At 46.6% G+C, this 26,019-nt stretch overlaps 2 protein-coding genes across 3 annotated transcripts in view; both read left to right on the top strand.

Moving 5' to 3' along the window:
• LOC132388121 (zinc finger protein 436-like) overlaps positions 1-26,019 on the top strand; it is a 329,833-nt gene that overhangs the window by 70,717 nt on the left and 233,097 nt on the right. The gene's annotated exons all lie outside the window — the stretch shown is intronic.
• Positions 498-26,019, top strand: LOC132388119 (NACHT, LRR and PYD domains-containing protein 3-like). Of its 2 annotated transcripts, none has more exons than XM_059960478.1 (11): positions 498-590; positions 12,845-12,936; positions 14,634-14,788; positions 15,681-15,852; positions 15,952-16,002; positions 21,209-22,946; positions 24,068-24,154; positions 24,312-24,482; positions 24,638-24,808; positions 24,964-25,131; positions 25,296-26,019. In XM_059960478.1, exons 2-11 carry the CDS (start codon positions 12,876-12,878, stop codon positions 25,381-25,383), a joined length of 2,862 nt encoding a protein of 953 aa, XP_059816461.1. In that variant the 5' UTR covers positions 498-590; positions 12,845-12,875; the 3' UTR covers positions 25,384-26,019. The 2 variants fall into 2 exon arrangements, with proteins under 2 accessions (XP_059816461.1, XP_059816462.1); XM_059960479.1 differs by lacking the exon at positions 498-590 and adding an exon at positions 603-1,383.

Raw genomic sequence — 26,019 nt, 5'->3', positions numbered from 1 at the left:
GAAATGAGGATCGGACAGAAACATGAGGCTGAGATGGGAGAGCAGTCGCCATCTTGTTGACGGTTAGAGGGGCTGAATGGCCACTTCTCCCTGTTTCTCACTTGATATTTCAGTGTTCCTGTACAGCGAAGTCCTGTAGGAATGTTAATTGGAATTTGTGTTTGTATCTATAGAACTGATTTGAATGAAAACAGTACAATTCCGGTTTGGGTTTGAATTGTGTATCGGACCGGGATGGGAATCGAACCCGTAACCCTGAGAACCGGAAGGTGGAGCTGAGGGGACGGCGAAGGCACTGAGGGAAAAACGAGCTGGTGTAAATATGAAATGATGTGTAAAATCCGGCAGGTAGGTCGGGCGGAGTGTGACACCGGTTCAGGTGGGAGAACCTCCGCCCGTCACGTGATCCACTTCTCGCTCCCATTTCAAACGCAAATCTGCAGCATCTGCGGCTTTTCGAGGCCCCGCCCCCGCTCTCACATCCCCGGATGGGCGGTGGTTTTCTTTCCTTCCAGTGTTGAAGCGGATAGTCGGAGTAGAGCCGGGGGTCGGATCACTGTCTGCGGGACAAATTGATCAAGTTCCTACCGGTGAGTATTGAGGCCGGTCCTGAGAGGGATCGGGACCGACAACTTCTGGGGGGAGACCTGACGTTGTTCAGTGAGTCCCGTTAACTTCCCCAAACGGGCGGCCGCGTCCCACTTCCTGGACACAACCTGCCGGGGTTGGAACGGGTTGCGGGTCCTTCACACCGAACCGCTGGAGAGATGAGCCGCCGCTCCGCCTCTGTTGCTCGGGTCCCCGGACCGGGATGAGGTGGTGTTGCCGGGACTGATCCCATCCGTTCACTTGTACCTGGGGAACGTTACCGCCATCACCCGGCCCGGTAGCCGATCCAAACTTCACCTGGATCCATACCTGGAGTCGATAATGGTTTTACAGCACACTGGAAGCGGCCGTTAGGCCCGTTGTTTTCTTGCAGACGGAGGGTTAAACAGAGTAATCGCACCCTCGGGAGACACCTCCACGTGTATGAGTAGTTCCATCTTTCCCCGTTCAGACAGGACAGTGAGATCCAGATCTCTCACGTCCTCTCGGGGGACTGGGAAGTTTATTTCCATCTTCTGTCCTTTGGTACGGGTCGCCGAAATGCTGACAGTGTTCCCGATATCTGGCCCCATTAATGCGAGAATTAAGTCTTTCTCATTTATCTGGGTTTCTCGGAAATGTGTACACTCTCTCCGGAATTCCAAAGGAGCAACCCAGGCTGTCGAATATTCCCACACGATTGAAACGGGGATTTTTATTTGACATGAAACGTGGCACAGTGAACATCCTGTCTTTGCCATCAAGCATTACAACAGTACATCGAGGTGATATAAGGTAAAACAATAACGGAGTGTAACAAATCATTATGGTCACAGAGAAAGTACAGTACAGGTAGATAAGTGGTGCAAGGTCACATCTAGTTAGACTGTGAGGTCAGCAGTCGATCTCATCACACTGGGGAACATTCAGTTCGCTTCTAACAGCAGAACGGAAACTGTCCTTGAGCCTGGTGTTACGATTCTGTTTAATTTTATTCTCGACCCAATCGGAGACTGAGAAGTGAAGGGGGTTTTCCATTATGTTGGCTGCTTTACTGAGGCAGCAGGACATATAGACAGAGTCTATGGAGGGGAGGTTGGTTTATATGATGTGCTCAGCTGTGCCCACTGTTCTATGTTATTTCATTCATTTAAACGAAGTGCAATAGCCGTATGAAGATGTGAAGCATCGGGATGGGATACTTTCTGTGGAGCATTGATAAAGATTGTAGAGTGGAAAATGACATATACCACAATTTTTATTGATTGTTCTGGTTTTGTCATATTGAAATCTGTTATCTATCAGTGTGTACTATTATTTCAGGACAGTGTATTGCTTGAGGAACATCACACATTGCCCTTGATTCCATCTCCCTCCCAGTTTCATCTGTTTATTTCCTGTCCATCTTGTTCAACATCTGTCCAGCCTGCGTCATACCACCTCAATGATATATATCAGCAGTCTCTCTACTAAACATTGTCTCAATTGTGAAGTTTTGTCTTCCATTTATTCCAGCATTTTTTTTTAATTAGCTAGAACTACCAGAGGTTAAATTGAATGCAACACGTGGCAGGGTAAAAGCTGCCTTTACAATTTTTGTTTCACCATTACAGAATGGCTGCAGTGTTAATCCTTGTCACGATGAAACACACATCTGATGCTGAGTTTGTTATTTCCTTTTTCGGTTACATTTAGTGAGCCACTTCCTCCGTTTCCAGGGTAACAAACCACCAGAGCTGCAAGGACTGTTGCAAATGTTTATCGCACTCAGATCACGGCCTCTCAGTGAAGCACCCCTTCAAATTACCCTTAAATATTTAAAATTTCGGCCCAAATCCACCCCCTCACCCATCCCGAAGGAGAATAGCCTACATGCATTCGCCCTATTTATACAATTATAGGTTTGTATGCTCTAGGAGGGGTTCCCAACTTGGTGTCCACAGGCCCCACCGTTGAGCATAGCAGAAAATGGTCCGGAACCCCTGCGAGCATCTCTCCTGATTCTCATGTTCTCCAGGTTATCAATAACTAATCTGTTCAAACTACCCCTGTAACTCAGTTCCTAAAATGACAGCAACATCCGTGTCTGCCAAGCCTCCTGCACCAGCCTGTCACAGGGTCCGAGGGAGACCTTGTCAGGCCCTGGGGATTTATCCATCCTAATTCTCCTCAAGGCAGCAAACTCCTGTCGTGTAATCTGTACACAATCCGTGTCCTGACTGACTCTCCTCATTTCTATAGTCTCTGTCTGTCTCCCAAGTAAACACAGGCACAGAGATGTCATAGACGATCTCTCCCATCTCTTACGGCTTCGTGCGCAGATGAGCACGCTGAACGTCAGATGTTATTTTGTAACTGTTAGCGGAGCGGGGAGGAAATAACAGGTTTTCTCAATAATTTATCCTACTACCACATTGTCTGCTATTTATGAGAATGTGCTCATTACAGTTGTTGTTTACAAAGTTCACAAGAGTGATTCTGGAATGAAATGTTTATGTATGAGGAATACAGGAGGAAATCAGCAGATGCTGGTTATTCAAACAACACACACAAAATGCTGGAGGAACACAGCAGGCCAGGCAGCATCTATAGGGAGAAGAGCTGTCGACGTTTCGGGCCGAGACCCTTCGTCAGGACTAACTGAAAGAAAGATAGTAAGAGATTTGAAAGTAGGAGGGCGAGGGGAAAATGCGAAATGATAGGAGAAGACCGGAAGGGCTGGGGTGAAGCTGAGAGCTGGAAAGATGATTGGCAAAAGGGATACAGAGCTAGAAAAGAGAAAGGATCATGGGACGGAAGGCCCAGGGAGAAAGAAAGGGGTACGGATGCACCAGAAGGAGATGGAGAACAGGCAGAGTGATGGGTAGAGAGAGAAAGAAAAAAAGGGATGGGGGGAATCTATATATCAGGGATGGGGTAAGAAGGGGAGGAGGGGCATGAACGGAAGTTAGATAAGTCTCTGCTCCTATTATCGATGGAGGGATGGTGACTCTGGGCTCAGGAACCTCAGTGAAATCCTATGTTCTGGATAGAGTCGATGGGGACAAGATGTTTTCAACAGTAGGGAAGTCTGGAACCTGAGGTCACAATCTCAATCCATTCAATTGTATCTGAGGAAATTCCCTTCCATCATTCTGTCCAGTAGCAGGATTTGAATTCCACCTGTGCCAATGCCTGGAGTTGATCGCAGTTGGGAGATACTTGCAGGCACAGGAATATGACGAAAATTTTGACCACTTAATTGAACAAATAAGGGAACTTCATGGTTATCACAGCAATGCATTGTGTGATGCCCTTTGTAAATATCCCACAGTTGACATTTGGAACAGACACTCCTTTGGAAGAAGACAACGAGGCTTTGAGAGGAAGTGCGGCGGCGGCCATTTTCAAATTGCTTCTCAGATCGGAGTTCTGAGAGGCGGGACTGCGCAGGCGCGTGAAGGAGGCCTGGGAAGGAGGGAAGATATAGAAAGAACGCAGCCTTAAGCAGCGGGCAGCTTCGTTTGCGAGCAGCGGAGTGAGCCGGGAGCAGAGTGTAGGGCTTGGTCTCAGAGGGCTTAGGCGGAAAAGGGCACAGTAGGCTTATGTTTTAGTTCTCCTTGTTATTTTCAGTTAATCGGGAAGTATGTGTGTGAGGGCAGCTTGTTGTTCTCGGTGTCGGATGTGGGAGGTCCTGGAGTCTCCGAGCCTCCCGGACATCCACATCTGCGCCAGGTGTGCCGAACTGCAGCTCGCTGACCTTCGCCTGGTCAGGGAGAGTGAGGAGGTGACAGAGAGGAGTTACAGGCAGGTGGTCACTCCGGGGCCACAGGAGGCAGATAGGTGGGTCACGGTCAGGAAGGGGAAGAGGCAGGTACTAGAGATTACCCCAGTGGCTGTACCCCTTGACAATAAGTACTCATGTTTGAGTACTGTTGAAGGGGACAGCCTACCTGGAGGAAGTGACAGTGGCAGTGCCTCCGGCACAGGGGACGGCCCTGTAGCTCAGAAGGGTAGGGATAGAAGAAAGAGGACCAAAGTAATAGGGGACTCGATAATCAGGGGATCAGACAGGCGGTTCTGTGGAGGTGATCGGGAGTCCCGGATGGTAGTTTGCCTCCCTGGTGCCAGGGTTCAGGACGTTTCTGATCGCGTCCAAGATATCCTAAAGTGGGAGGGTGAGGAGCCAGAGGTCGTGGTACATGTAGGTACCAATGACATACGTAGGAAAGGGGAAGAGGTCCTGAAACGAGAGTATAGGGAGTTAGGAAGGCAGTTAAGAAGAAGGACCGCATAGGTAGTAATCTCGGGATTACTGCCTGTGCCACGCGACAGAGAGAGTAGGAATGGAATTAGGTGAAGGATGAATGCGTGGCTGTGGGATTGGAGCAGGGGGCAGGGATTCAAGTTTCCGGATCATTGGGAACTCTTCCGGGGCAGGCGTGACCTGTTCAAGAAGGACGGGTTACACTTGAATCCTGGGGGGACCAATATCCTAGTGGGGAGGTTTGCTAGGGCTACAGGGCAGACTTTAAACTAGTAAGATGGGGGGGAGGGTGCGGGGAATCAATTTGAGGAAACTATGGGAGATGAGGTTAGTTCACCAGTAGAGCAAGTAAGTAGACCGTGTCTGAGGGAGGAAAGGCAGGTGATGGAGAATAGATGCGCACAGCCCGAAGATGTAGGGGAGAAGAAAAAAAAAGGATAATAAATTTGAATGCATTGTTAGGGATGAAAAGAGAGGAGGAGGTGGAGAGTATCTTAAATGTATCCATTTTAAAGCTTGGAGCATTGTAAGAAAGGTGGATGAGCTTAAAGCGTGGATTGATACCCGGAATTATGATGTTGTAGCTATTAGTGAAACATGGTTGCAGGAAGGGTGTGATTGGCAACTAAATATTCCTGGATTTAGTTGCTTCAGGTGTGATAGAGTAGGAGGGGCCAGAGGAGGAGGTGTTGCATTGCTTGTCCGAGAAAATCTTATGGCGGTTCTTTGGAAGGATAGATTAGAGAGCTCCTCTAGGGAGACTATTTGGGTGGAGTTGAGGAATGGGAAAAGTGTAGTAAGGTGTATTATAGGCCACCTAATTGGGAGCGTGAGTTGGAAGAGTAAATGTGTAAGGAGATGGCAGATATTTGTAGTAAACACAAGGTGGTGATTGTGGGAGATTTTAATTTTCCACACGCAGATTGGGAAGCTCATTCTGTAAAAGGGCTGGATGGTTTAGAGTTTGTGAAATGAGTGCAGGATAGTTTTTTGCAACAATACATAGAAGTATCGACTAGAGATGGGGCAGTGTTGGATCTCCTGTGAGGGAATTCGATAGGTCAGCTGATAGATGTAGGTGTTGGGGAACACGTCGGGTCCAGTGATGACAATAGCATTAGCTTCAATCTAATTATGGAGAAGGACAGGACTGGACCTAGAGTTGAGATTTTTGATTGGAGAAAGGCTAACTTTGAGGAGATGCGAAGGGATTTAGAGAGAGTGGATTGGGTCATGTTGTTTTATGGGAAGGATTTAATAGAGAAATGGAGGTCATTTAAGGGTGAAATTATGCGGGTACAGAATCTTTATGTTCCTGTTAGGTTGAAAGGAAAGGTTAAAGGATTGAAAGCACCATGGTTTTCAAGGGATATTAGAAACTTGTTTCGGAAAAAGAGGGATGTCTACAATAGATATAGGCAGCATGGAGTAAAGGAATTGCTCGAGGAATATAAAGAATGTAAAAGGAATCTTAAGAAAGAGATAAGAAAAGCTAAAAGAAGATACGAGGTTGGTTTGGCAAATAAGGTGAAAGTAAATCCGAAAGGTTTCTACAGTTATATTAAAAGCAAGGGGATAGTGAGGGATAAAATTGGTCCCTTAGAGAATCAGGTGGTCAGCTATGTGTGGAGCCGAGGGAGAAGGGATAGATTTTGAACGATTTCTTCTCTTCTGTATTCACTAAGGAGAAGGATATTGAATTGTGTAAGGTGTGGGAAACAAGTAAGGAAGTTATGGAACCTATGACAAATAAAGATGTGGAAGTACTGGCGCTTTTAAGAAATTTTAAAGTGGATAAATCTCCTGATCCTGACAGGATATTCCCCAGGACCTTAAGGGAAGTTTGTGTAGAGATAGCAGGAGCTCTGACGGAGATCTTTCAGATTTCATTAGAAACGGGGATTGTGCAGGAGGATTGGCGTATTGCTCATGTGGTTATATTGTTTAAAAAGGGTTCTAGAAGTAAACTTAGCAATTATAGACCTGTCAGTTTGACCAGTGGTGGGTAAATTAATGGAAAGTATTCTTAGAGATAGTATTTATAATTATCTGGATAGACAGGATCTGATTAGGAGTAGCCAGCATGGATTCGTGCGTGGAAGGTCATGTTTGTCAAACCTTATTGAGTTTTTTGAAGAAGTTACGAGGAATGTTGACGAGGGTGAGGCAGTGGATGTAGTCTATATGGACTTCAGCTAGGCCGTTGACAAAGTTCCACATGGAAGGTTAGTTAAGAAGGTTCAGTCGTTAGGTATTAATGCTGGAGTAATAAAATGGATTCAACAGTGGCTAGATGGAGATGCCAGAGAGTAGTGGTGGATAATTGTTTATTGGGATGGAGGCCGGTGACTAGCGGGGTGCCTCAGGGATCTGTTTTGGGCCCAAAGTTGTTTGTAATATACATGACCTGAATGATGGGGTGGTAAATTGGATTAGTAAGTATGCCGATGACACTAAGGTAGGGGGTGTTGTGGATAATGAGGTGGGTTTTCAAAGCTTGCAGGGAGATTTATGCCGGTTTCGAAGAATGGGCTGAACGTTGGCAGATGGAGTTTAATGCTGAGAAGTGTGAGGTTCTACATTTTGGCAGGAATAATCTAAATAGAACATACAGTGTAAATGGTAGGACATTGAGGAATGCAGTGGAACAGAGAGATCTAGGAATAACAGTGCATAGTTCCCTGAAGGTGGAGTCTCAAGTAGATAAGGAGGTGAAGAAGTCTTTTGGATCGCTGGCCTTTATAAATCAAAGCATTGAGTACAGAAGTTGGGATGTAATGTTAAAATTGTGCAAGGCATTGGTAAGGCCAAATTTGGAATATTGTGTGCAGTTCTGTTCACCGAATTACAGGAAAGATTTCAATAAATTAGAGAGAGTGCAGAGACGATTTACTAGGATGTTACCTGGGTTTCAGCACTTAAGTTACAGAAAAGGTTGAACAAGTTAGGTTGTAGCGTAGAAGGTTGAGGGGGGATTGGATCGAGGTATTTAAAATTTTGAGAGGGATAGATAGAGTTGACGTGAATAGGCTGTTTCCATTGAGAGTAGGGGAGATTCAAACGAGTGGACATTATTTGAGAGTTAGGGGGCAAAAGTTTAAGGGAAACACGAGGGGATATTTCTTTACTCGGTGAGTGATAGCTGTGTGGAATGAGCTTCCTCTAGAAGTAGTAGAGGCCAGTTCAGTTGTGTCATTTAAGGTAAGATTGGATAGGTATATGGACAGTAAAGGAGTGGAGAGTTATGGGCTGAGTGCGGTTAGGTGGTACTAGGTGAGAGTAAGAGCGGCACTGACTAGGAGGGCCGAGATGGCCTGTTTCCGTGCTATGACTGTTATATGGTTACATTCAACAATGTGTTTTGATTTTGGAACAGCTTCTGTACTGCTGGAATTTCTGTAGTGATGGAACTACCAATATATTTACTGCATGCACCTCGAGACAGGGTTAAAACAGCCACTGGAATTTTAGCTTCCCCATTACAAAATGGCTGGGAGCTCAGTATTCATCTTCAGAGCATGTGAGGTTGAGTTCCTTATTTCCTTTTTCACTTAGTTCTGCTTCCTACATCACCAGGGTAACAGACCACCAGAGGTCCAAAGAGTGTTGAACATTTGGGGCTTGTTGAGATTGTACCTGGAATATGGTGTGAAATCCAGCTCCCCATAGTAACCTGGGTTATACAGACCAAAGAAAAAAGTGTTGGAGGAACTCAATGGATTGGGCAGCATCTGTGGAGGGAAATGGACCGTCAAATTTTTGGTCTGAGACACTCCCTCTGAGCTGAGAGCAGACGGGAAAAAGTCAGAGAAAACTAGTGAGAGTTGGGGACGGGCAAGTACTAGGGAGTGGGATGTGGATACAGGTGATGGGGCAGGTGGGAAGTTGGAAATAGTAAAGGGGTGGAACATGAATTGTTGTTGCAATTCGGGGCAGCAGAAGATGGAATTTAATTCTATGGAGGATTAACAAAGAGGTTAGGGAGTATTTATTTTAGAGATTCACCATCCCGTTTCCTGGAGGGAAATAGAGATCAGCAGAACAAATGAATCGAGAAGAAACATGTGGCTGAGATAGGAGAGCAGTCGTCATCATAACCACAAAATACTCTGCATATGCTGGGGACAGAGCGACACGTACAACACTCTGGAGGAACTTAGCAAGTCGGGCAGCATCCGTGCAAACGAACAGCCAACGATTCCGGCCGTGACCCTTTGTCAGGACTGAAGAAGGAGGGGCAGGGAACCTATGAAGAAGGTGGGAGGAGGGTGGGAAGGAGAAGGCTGGCAGGTGCCAGGTGTAACAAATCATTCTGGTTGGAGAGAAAGTGTGTGCAGGTAGATATGTGGTGCAATTTCACATCGATTTAGACTGTGAGGTCAGGAGTCCAATCATCACGCTGTTCGCTTATAACAGCAGAATGGACACCGTCCTTGAGCCTGGTGGTATGTCTCTGTTTCATTTTAACGTCGGCCCGATGGGAGTATTAGAAGTGATACGGTTGTGGGGATCTTTCGTTATATTGGCTGCTTTACTGAGTCAGTGGGAAGTGTAGACGGAGTCCATGGAGGAGAGGTTGGTTTCTATAATGTACCCAGCTGTGTCCATTGTTCTCCGCTATTTAATTCAGTTACAGGAAGCGCAGTAGCCGGATGAAGATGTGAAGTATCGGGATGGGATACTTTCTGCGGAGTATTGATAAAGCTTGTAGAGTGGAAAAGGTCATATATCAAAGTTCTCATTGTTTGTTCTGGCTTTGTTATACTGGAATCTGTTATCTACCAGTGCGGACTTTATTTCAGGATCTGTGTATTGCGGGATGAGCATCAGAGATCGCCCTTCATCCCCTTCTCCTATTTGGTTCCATCTGCTCATCCCCTGCCCATCTGGTCCAACATCTGTCCAACATCTATCCCACCACCTCAATGATATATATCAACCAACTTGTTCAAACTCTGTCCAGCCTGTATCACTCCCCCTCAATTATATATATCAACTATCTTGTTCAACCTCTGTCCAGTCTGTATCCCATCTCCTCAGTGATATATATCAACCATCTTGTTCAACCTCTGTCCAGTCTGTATTCCACCACCTCAATGATATATATCAACCATCTTGTTCAACCTCTGTCCAGTCTGTATCCCATCACCTCAACGATATATATCAACCATCTTGTTCAACTCCTGTCCAGTCTGTATCTCACCACCTCAATGATATATCTCATCCATCTTGTCAACCTCTGTCCAGACTGTATCCCATTGCTGCAATGATATATTTCAACAATCTCTCTTTTAAACTTTGTCTTCATTGTTTTGTTTTTCGTTATCTAGAAATACCAGAAGTTTAGTTGAACACCGCAGTTGACAGGGAAAAGGCAGCCATTATAATTTTAGTGTCCCCATTAGAAAACGTCTGCAGTGTTAATCTTTGTCATAATTAATCTCATAGCATTTGATGTTGAGTTTGTTATTTCCTTTTTCGGTTATTTTTGGTGAGCCACTTGCTCCGTTTCCAGGGTAACAGCCCCTCACAGCTGCAGACAGTGTTGCACATTTTTATCGCTCTGTGGTCACCGCCTCTGAGCGCAGACAGTGGCCTCAAGGGCAAATGTAACAGAGTGATAGTGGGGGGAAAGGATGCTGTGAGCACTGTTGGATGCGTTACACCAGGGTCAGAATAAACTCAGAACTAACAGATTGGTTGGGGTGGGGTGGCATTTACATTTTAGCGTGTTGCTGATATTTTTGCAATCAGTTACCATCTGTGCATTAGAATGGAGAGGTGAAATAAAACTACAGTTGCAGGAAATTTAAAGTCAGAAGATGAAAATACTGGAAAAAGCTCGACAGTCCGTTTTCAGATATTGGGTCTTCCACCATTTCTTCTTTCACAGCGGTAACCTGATGTACTGAGTTCCCATAATTTTCTACTTTGTAATTTTACATTTTGTTCCTGCTACACCGAGGGTAAACATGGCAGCCAACTGTGCGGGGCAAGATCCCACACAACAATAAGATAGTGTTCAAATGTGCTCAGTTTAGCTGCTGGAGGCAAGCTGAAGTATATCCCCATCCTCTCACAATCTACAGACCGGTGAATCAGCCTGAGCACTGACCCCGGCAGAGAGTCATTAGGTTTCATTTCCACCTTAGTTTGTAATCGGAAATGGCAGGAACACCACGGCAAATCGCCGGCACCAAAGCATGTTTGTATGGGTGATGATATCGGGCTGGTGACTCTGAGTATATGGAACTGGCAGTATACAGGTTTCAGTCCAGGTTGGTAATTCAGATTCAGATTCAGATTCAGTTTACAGCTGGGATCGGAATTTCCTCAGTCTGCAGTGAAGCTGAAGTCTCGGGCGGTTGGACATTGTTGTGGGGAAATTGTCGTCTGCACCACACAGTGGGACATCATATCTACCATGTACTTTGGAGATTATTTAAGAGTTTACTGGAGAGTTAGATGACTTTGAGCTGTGATGCTGTCTGTAAGGACTTTGGTAAAGCCTTTAACAAGATCCCACATGGCAGCTGATTGGGAAAGGTAGGTCACGTGGGATTCACGGGGAGCTGGCGAGGTGGATTCACACCGGGCTCGATGAAAAGAAGCAGAGGGTGATGACTGAAGATGGTTTTAGCGAATGGAGGACTGTGACGAGTGGGATGTGGGTGTCAGTGTCGAGAACTCTGTAATTCACTATTCATTCAATTGATTTGTTCATGAAAGGTCAGCAAGTTTGATCATGAATCCGGCAGTCTCGTTGATATTGCAGCAGATTACCATGAATTTCAATGGGATCTTGTTCAGTTGTGGAGATGGGCTGAGGAATGGCAAATGGTTTTCAAATTGGGCAAGTGTGAGATGGTGCATTTGGACAGTCAAACCACGGTGGGACTGGTACAGTGAATGAGAGAGCATGGTGCATTGTGCAACAGATTGAGAAACAAAAAAATAATCATAAATAGGGAATGCAGAATACAACGCAGATAGAGAACAGATACATGGCTCATACACACAAGCCCTGCTCTGATAGATGGTCTTCCACCTGAAATATGAGTAATATGAGTATCTTTTATTGAGTAATTCCGGCATTTTGTTTTACTTACGTTAAGGAATTTTTGCCAACCTGCTGTTTTGGATGTATGACGGGTCTACATTGTGTTTAACAAGGTGTCATGTAACTATCTGATAACGGCCAGGTGATATGCTCAAAGGTACTTTGATCGGAGTTTAGGTGATAATACTGATCTTAAAATCCTGCCGGAGAAGGTGTCGTGTTTCAGGAGAAGATGTCACGATGCTATGTGTGATATTGCATTGTTCAGGATGTCAGAGTGTTTCTACATAGAATCAAACCATATATTGCCACAGGTGTCAATGCCAGGCGATGTTAAACTGAAAGGAGATGGTGAGAATCAGGCGGGACTGAGAAATCTGTATAATTCAGTGACGAGAGGAATAGATGCACCATTGGTCAGCAGAAATGTTTCAACCCACACTGCTATAACAGTTTTCCATTACTCATCATAGCGCCACCAGTGGTAGGAAGACCAAAGCAGTGGGCGCTGTCTGCTCAACCCGTCTTTCTTTTTTTTATTAAGTGCAATCGTGAACAACAGCCGGATCAGAAATGCTGATCAAGTCAACTAGTTCCCAAAGAGTACTGTGATAGGCCAATCAGATGGTTCACTGCTGCTCCGCAATAGAACGCCTTGCCTTACCGTTCACAAATCAATCCTGGTCGAGGACTCGTGATTGGTTCCTAAAACGGAATGGACTGCGGTATAGCTAGTAGATAGACCGGAGATTCCTGACATGGTGTACAATCCATGTAATGGGTATTGCGTGACTGTGGGTGGATGGGCGCAGGTGGATCATGAAATGTCAAATCCCAGGGAACCAGCCCCAAGATGTTTGGAAGTGTTTCCCTCAGTTTAAAAACAAAACAGCGTTCTGCTTCAAACCCGAATTAACATTTGACCCTCCTGTTACTTTTGTTTGTTACAGAGCAGCATAAACTGATCACACCTGTCCTCAAATGGCTCAGTGTTCGAGCAGGGGAGGAGTTCCAGTGGCTTCAACATCAGGAAAGGACACGGGTATGTTGTCGAATTATTTTAATTTATAATTCATACTCTGAGGGTTCTGCGTCTGTGTTTAATTCGTTGTGTATATTTAAGACAGAGGTTGATTCCTGATTGGTCAGTGTATGAAAGGATATGGTGAAAAGCAGAAGTTGCGGATTCTGCATCTGGGTTCAATTCAATATCGACAATTCACAAAACATTTGTGAAAAATGAGCAGAGAGATGAGAGAAATAGAGAAGGAGAGAGAGTTAACATCTCTGGGGGAAACACAGTCACCTGTGGAAGAAGTACAGTTACCGTCTGCTCCTGCTTCTCTAACAGATTGTGATGCACATTAAAATAGCGAGTTACTCCAGAAGTCAAGACATTGTGCAGATGCTGTAAGTTTTGGCCAACGCAAAGACACACAAAATATTGGCAGAACTCAGCCGGTCAGGCAGCATCCATGGAGAGGAATAAGCATTTGACATTTTGGATCAGCATCACACGGAATAGAAAGTAATGTGGCAATATCTAGAAATTCTGTCCTCTCATTTCCAGTCTGATGAAGGGCCTTGGCCCGAAACGTTTATTGTTTATTCTCCTCCTTTGTCATGGTCTGGTCCGTGAAGTCCGAAATCCGGTTCGTGGTCCAGCCCGTGGACTCCGGACTCCGGGTCTTCTGGCTGTCCTTTGTTTCAGTTGGGCTTAATCACAGACAACTTTTTCTCATGTTGCTGGGAAAAAAGTGGCCCTGAGTTCAAGTGTTATGGCTGGTTCGTCTCGTCAGTATCCTGTCCTTGTCTCTGTGGGATAAGTCTTTGCCGATACCATGAGTCTGGAGCCTTGTCTGCAGCCTTCCACCTTTTTTCGCTGTCAAGTTCTACCGGCGGAGCCTTGCTGTGTCTAGATAAGGAACCTTCTTTCGTTGTTTGTAACTGTCTCTGTTTGTCCACGCCTTCGCTAGATGGATCTGGACATTTGCCGCTACCTAGCGTTGGGAACTGTCTCATCGTGTGCAGCGTATGAGTCCCGGCCCTACGTCCTCTTCCCAAGGAGGGGCTCCGACTCTGTGTTCTGCATTCCTGCTCTCCCTCGACCAAGGCTCTGTATTCCGCGTTCCTGTCTCCCAAGTCTGACCCTCATGTCCTCACCCAGCCCAGGAGTCCCGCGTACTTCCCCCACGTCCAGTCCTGTTGCCTTGGCATGACTTGTCCAGCGTCGTTTCTTCCCCACTTCCCTTGCTTTCTTGATACACCTAGTCCTCTCCCTGGTACTTCAATGTCTGTGTCATGCATTTGGGTCTGTTCCCAACGCCCAACTAATGACATCCATAGATGCTGCCTGACCCGTTGAGTTCCTCCAGCATTTTGTGCGAAATCCCAGAGATTTGCCGAGGAAGCGGTTGACCAGGCAGGCAGACAGTAAATCAGAGCAAAGCGGTGGTGATGGACAGTACGAGGAGAGTGATGGCGATGGGTTATTATATTCTCAGTAATTAGCACAGTCCTTTCAAAACAGAGTGGTATATTCACAGAGACGCGAAAGAGCTATACCCCCTTCAAAACCACACCCTGCCCCAACCGGGACCACCCATGCCCCAGCCCAAGCCCGTCCCCCCCCCCCATAAATATATTGTAATTTATTTGGTGATCTTTTGGTTCCAGAGGGAAATTTGCTGCACAATATGGAGTCAATGAATATTTATTTTTCCCCATTATACTGCACAGTGATCACCGAGCTCCTGGCAAGCTGGAATGACTTCCAGCTGCTGCATTTGACGGACTTCTACCGGGACAGGCTGGAGCAGGCGATGGAAGGAGGGGTGCACGGAGTGAGCCTGGCGTTAACGGCCAAGAATCAGTTCAGTGGAGAGGAACATCGGGTAAGTGGGAGGGAGGGATTTTCACACATCACAGGTCTGATGGGTGTCGGAATTTTCATTCATCGGATAATAAAGCATAAAAACAAATCAGAATATATATAATTCTTAAAACGATGAATCTGAAGGAATTATTGGAAGAGGTGTAAACACTCCAGTAGCGGCTCAATGCTCAGAGCGAGGGGAGCAGGTAACAATTGTATGAGTTTGCAATAAAGGAGTTTAAATGGAAATCTGGTAGGAATTTTCATTTTGAAAAGAACGTGCAGCGTGACGGCAGGACGTCAGTGAGAACCGGGGCATTATTACTGGATGCCACAGGAGCTCGAGTGTGTTCTGCTCTGGGTGGAGATGATTCCGTTACAATCTGTAACTGCAAACAGTGTGGATTGGGGGATACTGCCCTGTTGTAATGTGTAATCACTGAATAACCCTCCACTGGAAAAGGCAAAGGAAAGGCATCAGGTGTCAGCCGGTAATCCGCTGTCATGTTGGACACTGGCGGACTGAGGAGATGAATCACATCACCTTTTCTGCAACTTCTCCGAGACTGCTCACTCTGTTATAAAAACCCTCCTGACTTCTTTCTTCATCTGTGATCGTTATTTCCTGATTTTGTTTTACACGGTCAAATCCGGTGAGGAATTATTTATGGATTTGGAGCCACGTCAATGAAGCGGTCACAGACCAACCAGGATCTCCTTGACTGGTGGACCAGGTTCACGGTGAATGACCCTCCGTGTGCTCTGCACTCAGAATGTAGTCCATGTCCAGCCAGGATCAGCACCCGTCTGGGTGAATGCTCAGTCAGATCCCGTTAAAGAGCACATCATTTACTTCTCATTCTCTGTGTGAATCTGTCAGCCCCCAATACGTTCACCGTTACTCTTCACAGAAAATCTCTGATCTCGCTGATAAGGGAGAGCGGGCGGACAGTTCTAAACTCCTCCTGAGCCTGGTGACGGAGAAAGGCTCCCGCGCCCGGAGGGTGATGTGGGAAACCTTTGTGAAAATGCGGATTGGTGTCCCAAAGTTTGACAAAATACTGAAGGAAATACAGGAACACGGTGAGATAACATCAAAGATGAATTTAATTTTGGATTCAATCACAATTGATTTTATAATTTTATACATTTCAATTCCTCAAATGGTTTTATTCCAAACAGGTTGTGTTCCGGTCCATCGACCCGTACCGGAGATTCCCAGAGAACTGAAAGGTAAGTGAAGAAACGCTGTTTCCACCGATGGTAGATATTGTGTAGGGCCATATCGATGTTGAACCACCTGGATTTGACCAGGTATGTGGTGGCACCATGACACAGCTCACAGTGAGACACATGGAAAATATTTGCTGGAGGGATATCTTTCTCAGGGCATTATCAGGAACAACTCATAGAGTTGGGGTGTTTTCTGATAGGGACCACTCCTCTCTGACTCTTACAACGACAGGTCCCTCCACCGGACCAGAGTGGAAAAGAGGACGATCTGGAGGAGTGAAATTCTTAGAAATTCTTCACTCCGAAAAGTGAAATCCTTCCCCTGCAGCTACACTACCTGAGCAACAGCTCTCATCCTGGATAATTTTTCTAAATCCCCTCAGATCCTACAGATTATCATTTTTAGAAATGAGAGTCCACGGAAGCTCTCATCACAGAATAGCAATGAGAGCATCCATTTAATGAGAAAATCAGGTAACACCCAACTGCTCTGTTCAACCCCAAAGCAGCATATCAACCCAACTTTGTTCACATAAGTACTGCCTGACTGCAAACACTGCTACAGTTATCCAGTTTTACTTCCAACTCAATAATCCTGGGAATTCCATCAGGAGACAGTGTTAGTGAGGGTGTGATGGGGACAAAATCCTCAGCTCAGTCCACAGAAGCTAAAGTTCATGTGATGTGTGATGGACACTGTGGAACGGTGAGAGATGGGAATTGGGACAGAGAAACCAAGGTAGCCTGCAAACTTGTTCTTCACTGGTCTTCATGTTGTTTGCCGAAGGAACAGACACAGCAGTGAAATTCCCACACCCATTTCTAATACAAAACCGATTCATTCCCTGATTATTGAAGAATATCATTTCTAACACTGTCACTTTGTCTGAAGTAACTATTTAAACTACCAATATTTTCCTACGCTCCCCATCCCACCCGTATACATTGAACACAGACGCCACACATCCCTGACAGGGTCCCGACACGCTGTGAGACCCCACACACCCCTGACAGGGTCCTGACACACTGTGAGACACCACACATCCCTGACAGGATCCTGACACACTGTGAGATCCCACACACCCCTGACAGGATCCTAACAAAGTGTGAGACCCCACACACCCCTGACAGGTTCCTGACACACTGTGAGACCCCACACACCCCTGACAGGATCCTGACACACTGTGAGACCCCACACACCCCTGACAGGGTCCTGACACACTGTGAGATCCCACACACCCCTGACAGGGTCCTAACACAGTGTGAGACCCCACACACCCCTGACAGGGTCCTGACACACTGTGAGACCCCACACACCCCTGACAGGATCCTGACACACTGTGAGACCCCACACACCCCTGACAGGGTCCTGACACACTGTGAGATCCCACACACCCCTGACAGGGTCCTAACACAGTGTGAGACCCCACACACCCCTGACAGGATCCTGACACACTGTGAGACCCCACACATCCCTGATAGGGTCCTCACACACGGTGAGACCCCGCACATCCCTGCTAGAGTCCGGACATGCTGAGATCCTGCACACTCCTGACAGTCCCTTCAAATTCTGTGAAATCCTGGATACACTTTGCAGAGTCCTAACATACTTTTACACGTCCTTTCAAAGGATTGTGTTCAGCAGTAGTGCAGCTGCAATTAGCTGTTTCCACATTTTGCCTTCCCCTAATTCAGGTCTCAGGGCATCGACATCGCTTTCCATGATTGTGACAGATAGTCTCTGTGTCCAGAATACTCTCTCACTGGCACCCCAAACACTTGTCCAGCTACATTATCTCCTGCGTCGACGGGTCGACGGAAGATACAGGTTAGGCTAATAATCCTTATTGTATGGACGGCGGTCCGGGTGAGTGAACATGATGGAATGGTTGGGACTGAAGTGGATAGTTCTTTGGAAAGAGTGTTGTGGGTCAGGTAGTTGGACATTGAGAGTGGATCAGCACATGGAAGTGTGATGTTGTTGTCTTTATGAAGACTTGATTGAGAGAGACAAGATTGGCAGATCAATATTCCAGCGTTACAATATTTCAGATAGAGAGGGGAGGTAATATGTTTGAAAAGGTTTATTTGCTGACCTGGGGAATTTCACAGCTGCAATCAGAGAGGACACACTGGGGATTTCAAGTACTGAGGCAATATGAGTGCATAGAAATAAGATAGATACAGTCACTGATGGGTTTTTACAAAACATCTCCCGGTGGTCATCATGAGATACAGGAACTAATATGTAGGCAAATTCTGGAAAGATGCAAAAGCAGCAAGTTTGTTGTAGTGGGTAATTTTAACTTCCCCTGTGTTGCTGATGACCTTTCATTCTCTGTCCCGTGTTTCCTACCTGCAAGAATATTTTAGGAATCTCTGATGGTGAGATGTGTGTAATGTGTGAACTAGAGGAGGGCCAGACTGCAGCTGGTATTTGAAAGTAAGCCGGCAGGTTGCTGAGGTTTCAGTGGTGGAACATTTGGGAACAGTGAACACAACTCCTCTTCTCAGATGGTTATGAATAAGAAGAGGTTTGCAGCTTATAGAAATATACAAAACCTACAGCACAATACTGGCCTTTCGGCCCACGATGCTGTACCGAACATGTAATTATTTTAGAAATTAAAAGGCTCTATTGTTTCTGCCTCCACCACAATCGCCGGCAGCCCATTCCACGCCCTCACCACTCTCTGCATAAATAACACTTACCCCTAACAATCCCTCTGTACCTGCTTCCAAGCACCTTAAAATTGTACGCTCCTGTGTTAGCCATTTCAGCCCTAGAAGAAAGTCTCTGACTATCCACACAATCAATGCCTCTCATCATTTTATACACCTCTATCAGGTCACCTCTCATCCTCCGTTGTTCCCAGGAGAAATGGCCGAGTTCACACAAGCTATTCTCATAGGGCATGTTCCCCAATCCAGGCATTACTTGTAAATCTCCTATGCACCCATTCTATAGTTTCCACGTCCTTCCTGTAGTGAGGTGACCAGAACAGAAGACAATACTCCAGCTGGGGTCTGACCAGGGTCCGATATACCTGCAACATCACCTCTCGGCTCCTAAACTCAATCCCAGGGTTGATGAAGGCCAATGCACTGTATGCCGTTTGAACCACAGAGTCAACCTGCATAGCAGCTTTGAGTGTCCGCTGGACTCGGACCCCAAGGTCACTCTGATTCTCCACACTGCCAAGAATGGGGTGTGCAGTATTGGGTGTGGGAAAGATAACTTGAGTGGCAGATTCAGTGGCAAAGGCTTAGAATGAGAGCACCTCTTGTTAGACAAATCCCCAACGGGCATGATTAAATATTAGCTGAGCAGAATTTGGGTCCAGCATGTTGCAAAGAGGATTAAAGCCAACGACGTCAATGCCTGTAGATCTTGATGGGAGATGTTGTAAATTTAATCTGAAAGGGAGAGATGAGTTTCATGATGCTGAAATGTGACTCAGTTGTGGAGGGTGAAGAGGCATGCCAAAGAAAGCATTGGGATACAGATCAGTTGCAGATGCGGATGGGGAAATATCAGGTGGAGTTTAATCCAGAGAAGTGTGAGTTCTTGCAATTCAGGAGATCAAATGTATGGGGAAGTATAGAGTAAAGGTCACAACCCTGACGTCATTAATGTCGACCGGGATCCTGATATCCATATCTTCGGAGGCAGGCGGGAGGAGTTTATGGGGACATCGTGTTAGCGGCAACTTTGTGGGCTGAAGGTCCCATACCTGTACTGTACTATGCAGGTCTTGAGATAGCTGAAATCCTGAACCACCTGCTACCGAAATTCCTCGGTCTCTGCTCCCTTCACCACCTGACCTGTAAACGGCATGGTTTCAAACTTGTATTTAAAGTCACAGACCAGTAGCATCTACCCTTTCTCCCCTTTCCACAAACATTGTCTGACCTGTACTCACATCTACACTCCTGTCCTGTACTGCAGAGGGCAGGCCAACATGCTGCAACACTCTGGCGGACTGGAAGGCTCTACAATGGGTAGTCAAAACTGCCCAACGCATCACCAACACCCCCAGCCTACCTTCCACCAGGGACGTATATACAGAAAGGCTCTGGAAAAGGGTCAGCAGCATCAGGAAGGATCCTACCTATCCTGTCTGTGGGCTATTTGCCCCTCTCCCATGAGGGAGGAAGGATCCCACCTATCCTGCCTATGGGCTGTTTGCCCCACCCCCAAGAGGGAGGAAGCTACGTAGCATCCACAGCAGGACAACCAGACTGAAAATCAGTTACTTTCCTCAAGCAGTAAGACTGATCAACACCTCCAATGATTAAGCCACCCCTACACACCTAACAACACCCACCCACCACCAGCACGATTTGAAAATTTTCTGCCAGAACCACCTGAGGTCAGAGTGACGCCTGTATCGTATATATTTATATTTATTGTGTTTTCCATTGCGTTCTTTATCTGAGTTATTTTGTTCTGCATCACATCCAGAATAACAATTAATTTCCTTATCTTTTACACTTGTGTATCTTCAACCTTGAATCTGTTGGGTATACACAACACATACTCTTTAAGAGACACGAGACTGCAGATCTGCCGTCTCAAACCATTTTCCGGAGGAACTCAGTGAGCTGAGCAGCATCTGTGATGATGGAAGGGGGGGCTGTTTGCGTTTTGTGCCAAAATGCTGACTGTCTCAATCTCCTGAACAAGACATTGACATTTTCTCCCCCAACAACCCTCACCGACAGTGCACGTGCTGCTCTATAAAGCTACTTCTTTGTATTTTGAATCAGTGATGGTGAGTGGGAGGGGAAGCTGTGATTCCCCAACCTGCTCCTTTCATAGAATGCCCACGATCAATTCCCACGACCCATTCTCCATCTCCATACGCCACATTAAACATCCGGCTTTCAAAGTTCTTCCACAGGAACAATAGCTCTGGCAGTGGTGGGAGTTTATCCAGTCCAGGACAGTCGGGGGTTAATAAACTATTAGGGAAATACTCACCTTCACAGCACAGTTAATGTGGAAATGTGAAGATATGGTGTTTATCTAGTCCAGGCCTCTCTGTCCAGTCAGGGGTCTGTTAATCACATTTACTTCGCTGTACGAACATCCATTGATGAATTCAATCAAGGCAATAGCTTTGAGCTAACTCTTGTGTGCTTAAATACTGAGTTCTGAGTTGAGCCATTTAACATTTTGACTATGTTCCTGTTCCCATGGAAGATGTTCAACAGAAACACAAGGAGACTCTGCGGGCACAAACTGAAACACTGAGAGTGAACACGATCCTGATGAGGGAGAAGGTGAAGGTTTTCCAGCTGGTTGATCGATACGCTGAGCTCACGGTCATTTCTACTGTTCGAGATCGGAGACTGGTGGAACATGAGCTGCTGGCAAGAGGTAGAGACCATGGCGATTGGAGAGAAAAACATCTCCGCAGAGAACTGGAAAAAATCCAGACTGATCAGTTGTTCCAGAGCAGCTTTTCCTGGAGTAAATCCAAATCTGGGAGTTCGGCAGCAGTGGCTGGAGTCCCGGGGATCGGGAAAACAACAATGGTACAAAAGATTGTTCATGACTGGGCCACGGGGAAAATATTCCAACAATTCCAGTTTGTCTTCAGTTTCAAATTCCGCGATTTAAACTCCATTAACTGCAGGATAAACATGAGGGAACTGATTCTGGATCAATATCCCTACTTTGGGAATATCCTGAGAGAGGTCTGGAAGAACCCAGAGGGATTGCTCTTTATATTCGATGGTTTGGATGAATTCAAGCACGGAATCGATTTTGCTGACTGTCGGAGAGATACAGAACCCAAGCACCAGTGCCCAGATCCTGAGTGGTGGTGTGAAGTGTCTGACATTGTGTACAATTTAATCCAGGGCAAGCTGCTCCCAGGGTGTTCAGTGCTGGTCACCACCCGCCCCACTGCATTACATTTATTGGAAAAGGTTGATATCAGTGTCTGGGCTGAAATCCTGGGATTTCTTAGTGAGGAGCGGAAGGAATATTTCCTCAGACATTTTAAAGATCAGACGGTGGCAGAAGCTGTTTTCAAACACGTGAAGGAGAACGAGATCCTGTACACCATGAGCTATAACCCCTCCTACTGCTGGATCCTCGCTCTGACACTGGGCCCCTTCTTCACACAAAGAGTCAGGGACCCACTGCGAGTTCCCAAGACCATCACCCAACTGTACTCCTACTATATTTACAACATCCTGAAAAACCACGGCCGTGAGATTGAGAACCCCGGTGATGTGTTACTCAGGGTTGGTCAGATGGCCTTCAGAGGAGTGTCTGAGAACAAGATTGTGTTTACAGATGGAGATTTGATCAAGTACAATCTGCAGCCTTCCCAGTTCCTGTCCGGGTTCCTAATGGAGCTTTTGGAGAGAGAGGATTCTGCTCGGAGTGTGGTATACACATTCCCACACCTCACCATCCAAGAGTTTGTAGCTGCAGTCGCACAATTCCTGAATCCACATCCCGGGGATATCCTGAAATTCCTCACTGAAACCCACAACACGACAGATGGGCGATTTGAGGTATTTCTCCGTTTTGTTGCTGGTCTCTCCTCCCCAATGACAGCTCGGGGTCTGGAGGAGTTTCTGGGTCCATTTCCTCATCAAACAACCTGCCGGGTGATTGACTGGGTGAAGGAGGAGGTTGAACGCCAGAGTGGAAACACAGGGAGTGAAGCTGGTAAAAGGAGCCTCCTGAACACATTGCACTACCTGTTTGAGTCTCAGAATCGTGGACTGGCTCAGGCTGCACTGGAATCTTTGGAAATACTTTCGTTCAGTGGAATGACACTGACCCCGATTGACTGCGCGGTCCTATCTCATGCCATCGGACTCTGTGATACAATAAAACAGCTCGACCTGGAGAAATGCCGCATTCAGAGTGAAGGAATCCAGCAGCTGGGACCCGGGCTGCACAAGTGCCAGGACTTAAGGTAACCTGATTTATCTCCCATTCTGAAGTGTGAAACTGTTCCATTGTGTTGTTTCAATGTAACTGTATTTGGGTAAAACTGTAGTAAATCAGATTGTGAAGAATTGTGACAAATGCCCAGGGGATCGGTCAGTAATTCCCCAAGGACGGGAGGGTTCTGTGGTTCCTTGTGAAGGGATGTTGGAGACTTCATCAGATCAGTGAACAACGGCCATTGGTTTAATGATAGTATATCACTGGAATAGCCGTGTTTCTCGCTGCCAGTGACATGTCCATTGATAATGTTCCTTCTCAGTCACTGACGCCCAAACCAACACTGACTGCAATAGGTGGGTCAGAGATTCACACCCCCTTCCGATGGACAAGAGACCATCAGCAGACTGTCCAAACTTTACAACCCCTTCCCGTTGAGGGTCGGGAGACTAGCACCGGACTGTCCCAGCTTTACAATGCCTTCCCTGGTGAGGGACAAGAGAAAGTTAGTGGACTGACCCAGTGACAGTGAGAGAATTCCCTCTGTAAGATTGTCCTCCCTCTGCCCTTCCCCATGTCTGACTATCACCAGCAGTCTACCTGTGTCAATGTGGGCACTACCCCGCCCCAAATGGTTATGTCCTCTATATATGGGCCCTAATTCAGACCTTCCGCTTACCTCAGCATCCGATCCTCCTTCGGATCACTCTTCCCCACTACCTATTTCCTGTCGGTTCTCTCTTCCCCATCCTTTTCCTCCTGAGGGTTCTCTCTTACCCATCCCGCTTCCTCCTGCAGGTTCAGTCTTCCTATCCGTTTTCCTCAGGTGATCTATTCAACAATGTCTTATCGACATTCCTCACTCACAATTCATTCTCACTGTGAGACTTCCTCCCACAGGAACACTCTTCTGACCATCTGGGAATGAGACAGAATATATGGAGTTTACAGGGTCACACCGACAGACTAAATTACCGACATTCGGTGAATACACTGGAGCTGGTCAGTGAAGGACATTGACAGTGATGGGAACTCCGATCAGTGATTTACTAAAGGGTTTAATGTTTCCTGAAATATCCGAGTGAGACAAATTCCCTCAGACCCACGGTTTGAATCACTTTGTTCATCAATTTGTCTGTTTGTGTTTAGACTTGGGGAGAATAAACTGGGAGATTCAGGAGTGAAACTGGTGTCTGCGGCTCTGAGGAACACAGAGAGTAAAATACAGAAACTGGGGTAAGTACCAGACTGTGGGAGATTGTGTTCACAGTCACTGGGTGTCTGACACTGAACATTAATGTGATCAGTAATTGTGTTACTGATAAACACTGGGGATTTGTACCGTCTCCTGTCTCTCTGTGTCCTGCACCCTCTCTCTCTTTCTCATCTCCAGGCTGGGGGATGTCGGTCTCACAGATTCTGGCGTCGAGGATCTCGCTTCCCCTCTCAGTAAAATATCATCACTAACGGAGCTGGATCTGGGTAGTAATAAACTGGGAGATTCAGGAGTGAAACTGGTGTCTGCGGCTCTGAGAAACCCGGAATGTAAAATACAGACACTCGTGTAAGTACCAGACTGTGGGAGATTGTGTTTACAGTCACTGGGTGTCTGACACTGAACATTAATTTGATCAGTAATTGTGTTACTGGTAAACACCGGGTATTTGTACCGTCTCCTGTCTCTCTGTGTCCTTCACCCTCACTCTCTCTCATCTCCAGGCTGGACAATGTCAGTCTCACAGATTCTGGTGCCGAGGATCTCGTCTCCGCTCTCAGTACAAACCGAACGCTGATGGAGCTGGACCTGGGTGATAATAAACTGGCAGATTCCGGAGTCAAACTGGTGTCTGCTGCTCTGAGGAACCTGGAGTGTAAAATACAGAAACTGCGGTAAGTACCAGACTGTGGGACATTGTGTTTACAGTCACTGCGTGTCTGACACTGAACATTAATGTGATCAGTATTTGTGTTACTGATAAACACTGGGGATTTGTACCATTTCCTGTCTGTCTGTGTCCTTCACCCTCACTCTCTGTCATCTCCAGGCTGGACAATATCAGTCTCACAGATTCTGGTGCCGAGTATCTTGTCTCTGCACTCAGTGCCAAACCATCACTGAAGGGGTTGAGCCTTGGTTACAACTCGCTGACAGACCGATCTGTACCCGCTCTCCGCCGCCTCATACTGACCCTCCCGAGTCTGGAGTGGATCCGGTGAGTGTTTGTGTTAATGTTCAATGTGATAAAATATCAGCGGATCCGCGGGTTTTCTGGTGATATTTGGCTGTGCGTGTTGTTGAAACATTATCCCCAGTGCCCTGTTACGGACACTGGTGTGTAATCTGTTTATTTCATCTTTATTCTCCCATCTGTTTCAGATTGTACGGGAATTGGTTCAGTGTGACTGGGGAGAAGGAACTGAGATCTCTACGGGAACCCAGACCAAGACTGACAGTGTCCCTGTGAACATCTGTATGTGCGAACATCCCCGCCCGCAGGATGGGGACATTTTAGCCAATTTCCCACCCCCATCTTTCACTCCCGCCCTTACTTTTCAAGGCCACACGCCAGGTTTAATTCTCAACTGTTCTGACGGAACCGGCTCCAGTGACGTGTGTCCGCCTGCTGTACGGCGGCGCAGCTTCCTCCGGATGTGCAGGTTCAAGACTCCCCGCCACGTGAGACCCCGAACTACATAGACAGGAAGAGCCTGGGGGCCAGGGCTCAGTCTGGGACACCGGTGTCCCGGGGTGGGATTATCCCGGGAGAGAATCCTTTTGCTCCCTTTGCTGAGGACGGTGCATTCGGCAGTCTGGCCGATGTAATGATGTCAAATTGACAAATCCCTCTACAGTGACCCTAGATCAGCAGCGATCCCGACACAGCCCTGAAGTGTGATTTTATAATCATCGGTTCCCCGATGCAGAGTGACCGTGAGAAACGGGACTGATTATTCAACCGGTCACTCGTTGTCACCGGTCAGTTAATTGTGTGTGACTGTGAGTGAGTCGGGAGCAGCTTATTTATTCCCGCACGTCAGCAGCTGACACATTGTTTAATTTACATTTGTCATGATGAAATCAATAAACCGCTGTAACTTCC

Source organism: Hypanus sabinus, unplaced genomic scaffold (assembly GCF_030144855.1).
Source record: "Hypanus sabinus isolate sHypSab1 unplaced genomic scaffold, sHypSab1.hap1 scaffold_266, whole genome shotgun sequence".
Classification (NCBI taxonomy): domain Eukaryota; kingdom Metazoa; phylum Chordata; class Chondrichthyes; order Myliobatiformes; family Dasyatidae; genus Hypanus; species Hypanus sabinus.
The sequence above is the reverse complement of the archived record's forward strand: the minus strand, read 5'-3'. Positions and strand labels throughout refer to the sequence as shown.